This window comes from Moschus berezovskii, chromosome 7, assembly GCF_049115385.1.
Source record: "Moschus berezovskii isolate FMDL1 chromosome 7, NW_MosBer_1.0, whole genome shotgun sequence".
NCBI classification, from domain to species: domain Eukaryota; kingdom Metazoa; phylum Chordata; class Mammalia; order Artiodactyla; family Moschidae; genus Moschus; species Moschus berezovskii.
In genome coordinates this window covers 47,684,255-47,691,667 of record NC_142466.1, presented here as the reverse complement: position 1 = coordinate 47,691,667, position 7,413 = coordinate 47,684,255, and the positions used below count along the sequence as shown (strand labels likewise).

At 43.9% G+C, this 7,413-nt stretch overlaps 1 protein-coding gene across 4 annotated transcripts in view; it reads right to left on the bottom strand.

Moving 5' to 3' along the window:
• Window positions 1-427: 427 nt before the first annotated feature.
• The window catches only part of GLIS3 (GLIS family zinc finger 3), a 508,364-nt gene continuing 501,378 nt past the window's right edge, over window positions 428-7,413 (bottom strand). For all 4 annotated transcript variants that reach the window (XM_088837911.1, XM_055428294.2, XM_055428295.2 and 1 more), the window contains one exon: window positions 428-7,170. In XM_088837911.1, the coding sequence (XP_088694037.1) occupies window positions 7,034-7,170 (137 nt within the window). In that variant the 3' untranslated portion in view covers window positions 428-7,033. The remainder of the gene's footprint in view (window positions 7,171-7,413) is intronic.

Genomic DNA, 7,413 nt, shown 5'->3' with positions numbered 1-7,413 from the left:
CTAAGAGTTCCAGCTCAGTAACTCTGAGATTTGTGTTCAGCAGCTTTAGAGTGAATTTTGAATAAGCACCTGGCAGTGTTCTCAGGCAGATGATTCTTGGAATCCTCTGCGGTCAGCTCTGTGAGGATAAGATTCACTTCCACCTCTGTGCTTTTTACATAAATGTTAAATGAATGAACAAATGAAACAACCTCAATTTCCTTCTCTGTAAAAGATGAGGTTGCACTGAACGTTCTCTAAGCTTTCCTTTGGTTAAACTTCTTTTTATAAAGTTCAGATTATTTCATCCAAGACGCTGTGTTCCTTGCAGCTTTAATATCCAGACCATATACAACATATGAAGCCAAGCACACAAAACCACCAGGGAGACCCTCCGAGGAGGATTCAGTCCACGCTAGCTTTTAACAAATGCCCCAGGACTCATGAACAACCTTGCTTTTGAAACGATTATCCATTTCATTACAAGCTGGAGAAACAAAGAAAGCATACACTCATGACTGAGTGAATTCACGCTCATTCTCTCTCAAGAGCATGAGTAGCTGACAGGCAGCACTGCCAGGGCTGAGAACACTTTGAGAATTAGGGAGCCAGGCATAATGAGAAACCAGGGGCTAGAGAAGGTGCTGGGGTGCTGAGCACTTTCTCCTGCTATGAGGAGAGGGCACAGATGATCAGCACCATCAGGGCTCCCTGACTCTGCTCCAACCATTTCTTGGAGGAGTCTTTGAGCATAAAACCTTGACTCTCCTCTGCCTGAGAACCCTGCAGGTTTTGAGAGGCAACTCCAGCTTCTCATGACAGCTATGGCCTGAGAAAAATGAAGTCTCCTGTTACTTGTAACCTCTTAGCATTTCAGAGGAAAAGGTTGGCTATGGCTGCCAAGATCCAGCAAATATTTGGTTAGCTTGGAAAGAATGGGTGCTCATTTTCCAATTCTCACAGATTTCTCTCTGCCCAGTTCTTTTTTATTAAAAACTTCAAATCCAGAGATAAAGTCGAATGGCACTCCAGGCTCTTAAGCATTCATCTGTATCCCGGGGAGCGGAACCCAGAATCTAAACAAAGAAAAGCTTAATCAATAGAGCTCATGAATTTCCTCCAGGAACAGGACCTGGCGTAGCCAAAGAATAAGCAGAGGGGCTCCTTACTGAAGTTTTTCTTTGGGCAGATATTTATGAGAAGGGCAGGAGAATGTTCCCTCAGTTGACTAGGGATGGCACACTGTGGCTCATGCGCAAATCTTGCCTACTGCCTTTTTTGCTTCATTTTGTATGGCTTCTAGAATAAGATTTTTTTTTTTTTACATTTTTAAATAGTTGAGAAAAATCAAAAGACAAAAAATATCGCATGACATCTGAAAACCACAGGAAATTCAAATTTGTGTCCATAAATAAAGTTTTATTGTAACACAGCCATATGCATTCATTTGTAGATTGTCTGTGGCTGCTTTTGAGCTGCGACGACAAAGTTGAGTAGTTGAGACTGAGACAGTGTGGCCCTCAAAGCCAAAAAATTCATTCCACCTGGCCCTTTACAGACCAAGTTTTCAGACCCCTGGAGCAGAGGATGTAAGAGTTGACCTTCACTGGTATTTGAACTAAAAACTAAAAAATGTGTGTGTACAGAGCAAACATCTGTTTAATCTAATACGTGAGTCAGGAAACTAAGTATGGTTGCTCAGCACCCCAGTGCTGAGTCCTCTGGGTGCCCTTTCTTCCTGACCTCCTGTCAGGAGGTATCTGGATTTTTGTAGTAGCATTTTCCTCACTGTTGTTTACACTTCTGCCCTCTAAACTCTACACTGGAATTCTGCTTGTTTTTGAACTGTGTATAAATAGAATAACACTGTATATTTTCTTTTCTGTCTTGTTTTTTCTTTGACTATAGTTCCTGAGACTCAGCTTTGGATGACTGCATGTGGCCGCAGTTCTGTCACTGCCTTTGCTGCATGCATCACGTGTCACTTCATTACTTGAGCACAGTTCACTTCTTCTTTCCACTGTTGGTGGACAGCTGTGTCATTTCCAGTTTTTGGCGATTGAGGATGGCACTCAGCATCTTGTATCTGAACCATTGTTGACTCCAGAGAGAGGAATGGAATAGCTGGAGTGCAGGGTATGTGTATCTTTGACTCTACCAGTTAATGCCACACTGTCCTCCTAAGAGATTGGACCAAATCAGCTTCTCGCCAGCTGCCTCCCTTCAGGGAGCAGACACTCCATGTCTTGACAGTCAGCACTATTTCCACCTCCAAACCCTGAGCCACATGAATTTGCTGTCTGTTCCCCCAGCACCTTGAAGAGCCAGGCGAGGTACCTGGGAGTCATCATCCCTTCAGCTTTGTATCTCCCATTAACAGAATTTTAAAGTCTTCAAATTTCCGTGAGAAAACTATCAATTTTCTAAGAATGATCCTTGAGATAATGTGACGTCTTTTAGAGTCCTGTGCTTGGCTCACCGGTCAGTGCGAGCTTCCTGACCACTCTCTCCCCCTTTCCCGTCTCCTGTGGATGGGAGCTAGAGAGAGCAGCTCATCACAGCCAGAGGGACAGGCAGCCCCCCGAAGGCTGCAGATCAGACAGGACAAGGAATCAGGGGAAAGGACAACTTCCCCTTTCTTCTTCAGGAAATCAGAGGACTTACAGATTAGGAAGCTGATACTTGTGTCTTTCTTGGCAGGGTTTTAGGACAATTGGGAAGAAAGGGCCCACTCCAATGGCCATCACCTGGGGGCCCATGCACTAGAGGCATTTCTGAGTTATGACGTAGCACTACATTGAAAAGGCACAAATAAACCCGAAACACTAGCACACATTTATCCAGTTTTTGAAGCAGATTAATAGAATAACCAATAAAACATGTATAAAAGCTTTAATTAAATCTGATGAAATAAAACTTCATGTTTTATTTATGGACACTCCCAACATGTAAAGGACTCAGAGACACATTCATTTTTACTGCCATTTCGTCCTCATATCTATAATTAAATCCAGGCTGCAGCTTTGGCCCAAAGCGATGCGGCATTTTAAAGCTGGCCTTGGACACTCCCTCCCCCATCCCCATCTGCTTTTAATTATAATTACCGACCCAATATGAGGGAAGCGGATGGTAAAAACTAAATAAAACAAACAAACAAACAAAAAATGGTTGCTGCCATTGTGTTTTAAAACAACATGCTGAAGGAGGATTTCAGGCAGGTGGGCGCATCCTCTATTTCCAGTTTTATTATGTACCAAGTGCACAATCCCTTCATTTTACTTTTGACATAAAAAAAGGACTTCATGAAACGAGACAAAATAACTTATGATTATATGAAACATAACTGTGACAAATCACAAAACTATACATATTAATAGAAAAAAGTGTACCTAATTCTTTAAAAGATTTATGACAATAAGCACCAGATGTGCCCCTAGAGTAAAATCAGCCCCATATCCAGTATGATATATGCAGTTCATTTCTCTACGTGAGTGTATAATACTATGTACAAGAGTCTGTGTGATTTATGGAAAACAGATTTCCACTTTTTCCCCCCAAAGTGCTTTATGTCAGCAACATTACACAGGATGCTCTGCTGTCTGTACAAAATAAATCTCCTCTTTTTTACACTTGCCATCTCTCCAATGAGTGGTTTTTTTTTTTTTGCTTTACTCATTGCAAAGAAAAAAAATGTAACTGCACAAATTCCACACCACCAACAAAAAGTGCTGTTAAAAATGCTGCTTTAAAATGACGTGGTCAAAACAGTCAAATAAAATACCAAATAATTAAACTGGACATTTATAATCACTATTCCCAAAATTCAAGGCAACTGGGAAGCAAGATTCTTGAAGATGGGGTTGAACACTTACCTCTGTTCTAGTATGCTAATGTGCTTGACAACTGCTAATTTAAAAACAACAGAGTAACAGCAAACCTCTGGTTCATCAGTGGAAACTTTGCTGTGATTGACTGATGACTTTTTGTCCATTTTAGAATCACCCAAATAATTTGGGGGGGGTGACATGGGTAATGGGAGATATCTTACAGGAATAGAATATTTAATATTTAACACTAATATCACAGGCTAAATTACAACTTACATTTTGATGCAGTCCCTTTAGGGAATTAAGACAATGCAGCAAGTAAAATATCTCTAGGCATGCTGATTTTTTTTTTTTAATGTAATAGGATAATTGGCTTTGGGCTGTGTGTATTTTCACGAACATCAGCTTCTTTTTTTTTTTTAAAGGGGAATGACAATCTCTGTTCAGATGTTTACGAAAATGGTTATATATCCAGAGTAAAAAGACCAGAAAATGGAAGGGAATGATCTTTTGAAGTTTCCACTTTTACTGTTACAAACATAATGATGAAAACATACATAAATCTTGTGCAATGTGAAAGCAAGCAAGGAATGGATTTTAAGGTCAGGTGAGATCCTGGAATCTAAGGCCAGCACATGTCACTCAGAAGGAAACTGGAAGTGGCATGTCCTGGTGTCCTGAGCTCAAAACTGTAGCCAAGGGGAAACACGAGATGGGGGAGGGAGTGGGAAGGGCGCTCGGCCTTGCAGGTGGTACTGGGCCTGCTTCTGCTAATTCCTGCCAGGGCAGGAGGCCCTGCAGGTGTGGCTGCCGCCTGGCACCTCTGGGCTCCCTTGGGCCTCAGTGAGGCCAACAGGGAGACTTACAGATGCTCAGGAGCATCTCCTCCAGCCAGAGCATCTGGGGTACTTCTGGCTTTGCCCTCCTTCCCTGTCTCCATGGCAGATTACAGCCAGAAGCCACAAGTAGGCCGACAACATCAGCTGCAGTAACTGCTTTACCTTTCCATCTTTTTCCTCATCACGTGAATGAAATGTGTTTTGAGTCCCCTGTAGAGGCTCCGGGATTTAGAATGAATAGATTGTCGAGGATACCAGCGCTTCCCCTTCTCTGCAGTGTATGGCAAAGGACATGGCCCCTGTTTAGGCCCAGGTGACACAATCCACAAAGTCTGCCAGAAGGGTGGGACTTTGTGTGCATCTGAGAGCTCATTTGGAAAGAAAAGTCTGACGTGCGTCCTTTCATAAAGCAGAGTAGATTTTTGTAAAGTGAGTAACTTGTCTCTTTTGCAGACACAGATGTCTGCATGATGGCTCTTCTCAGATCAGAGCCCACTAGCCAGAGAAATGAGATTGACTGAGAACACTGTAGAAATGGACCCTGCACTCGGTTCTCTATTAGCCTGATTATACTGCATGTGAGAATGAAGTCCTGAATCAGGCAGAACACTACCGCCTGTGCAGCAGACTGGAAGGACACGTCTTGTCAGGATACAAACTGCCACCAGATCCCAAGCCTGACACCAAGCTGTTTAATTGTCTTGCTGGAGATTGTAATTATCCCAGTTTGACAAATAGCATTGTTTCTTTTTTCTTCAGAGAACATTTTTAAAGAGAGAGAGAAGAAATCATGAGATGTGATAGTACTGGGATGTCAGAATTTACCAGGTTTGGGGGGATGTGGCAATTTTTATAGCCTATGTCATTGGACTTGGGACCTTTTTGATTGCTTGGTAAAGGTGTCACCGAAGACAGAAGAGCCTGGAGGGCTATAGTCCATGGGGCCACAAGGAGTCAGGCACAATTTAGCGACAAAACGACAGCAACAAAAAGGTGTCACAGAAAATGACTTCCTATTCAGGTTTGAGATCAAATGGCCAAGAGCTCTGTGAAAATTCTAGGCCCTCAAAACAGAGTTTCAGACAAAGTGGTTGCTTCATTTTGGCCACCTTTCCAGAACTGCCCTAGGCCAGACCCTGCTCAGAGCTGGTGGGCAGGCAATGGCAGGTGGTGGGTATGTCTGAACTACAGTCAAAAAAAAAAGGTTGAGAGCAATGAAGAGGGAGGAGAAGGGCAAGGGAGCAACAGAGAGACCAGTGAGGGGAGATCCTAACAGAGGGAGCAGAGGCTGTGCAAAGTAGCTGGACCATCAGGCACCTCTAGTTTGGTTTTCTGAGAGAACCCAGGAGCACACCTCCATGTGTCCCTGCTCTCACAGCTTCTAGCAGGTCTCTGGGCAGAGCACCAGATCGGAGGCCATGGGTGAACCAGTCAAGAGAAATTTTCCTTTGAATAAAGTCTTCAAGGTGGAGTCACTGAACAGTCAACACACGAGGGTCTCTCTGGAAGCACTGGGAAGGGGGTGGCCGACCTCATGTCCCTCAGGTAGCTTTTGCAGAACATTCCTGGTGCACACAGGAGCTACTAGGCAGGGCCAAGCCAAGCCACAGCAGAGGCCAGACGTATGTAGCTGGGGTGATTAAAATAATTATTTCCATCCAAAGAACAGATCTCTAAATAATTTTTCCTTTAAAAGTACATGTAAATAACAAGACTTTAAAATCAAAGGACTAGGATAGGTTGCAGGAATACAAAACAAGTTGTCAAGCTTTTTAAGGGGCTGTGCTTGAAAGAACCTTCTCATTTTGCTTTTGGAGAAACACTGAAAAGCAATTGGTCAGCATGGGAGGACTCAGGAGGAGACAGGCAGCCAGCTCCCTGGATGCCAGGCTGGTGCTGGGAAACTGGGGCTCCTCCAAGAGCCGAGCCCATGCTGGGCTTGGATGTGGATTTCCCTTGTTGCGCCTGGCTCTTGGGTGAGGCGATTCACTGTGCTGGCAATCTGGGTTGTCCATCTTTATTTGGAGTTTTCAGCAAGGGTGATCTCCAAATTACATTTTCACATGCACATCATCTCCCTGCTGTCCCTTGAAGGTTGACAATTGGGAAGTAACAGATATCCAGTAGTGAGACTCCGAATTCCCTTTGAAAAGACAGTCCTGCTGGTCACTGGCAAATCCAGAGGGAAAAAGGAGCAGCTGCAAATATACCTATAAAGCCCAGCTCTGACCATCCAGCCCTGCTCTCCAAAGACACAACTGTGATGTGGCATACTGAGTTGATTTGCTTGACATCCTTTTTCTTAGGGTCTGCGAAAGTATAAGAACAAAAGGTGACAAGGAACAAAAAGATTCTGGATGCCAGCAGCAGTAGAGGCTAGGGGAGATTTTAGCCTTCAGTATAGACAGAGGAGAGCTGGCTAGGACAGCGGTCCACAGCACTGATCTGTAAGAATGTGGCATCTTCAGGTCCACTGCGAAGAGTCTCCCCAAAGAGGCTTGAGGAACCCGAAGGCAAATCATACACTGGAAAAGAAAGAGTGCACAAGTCAACTGATGCTTCATCATACTCGCCAGGCATGCAGGGAGTAAATGTGGACTGGGGAGGCAACAGTGCTGGGCAAGGCCTTTCAGCAGGCCCCATCCTCAGGCTCCTTAGGTGGAGAAGTGGCTGAATGTGCAGGCAGATGGTTAAAACAGGACTTGCACAAAAGATGGGTTGAGTAGCAGTGAAAGTAAAATGTTGTAGAGAAGAGTGAGGATGGCCTC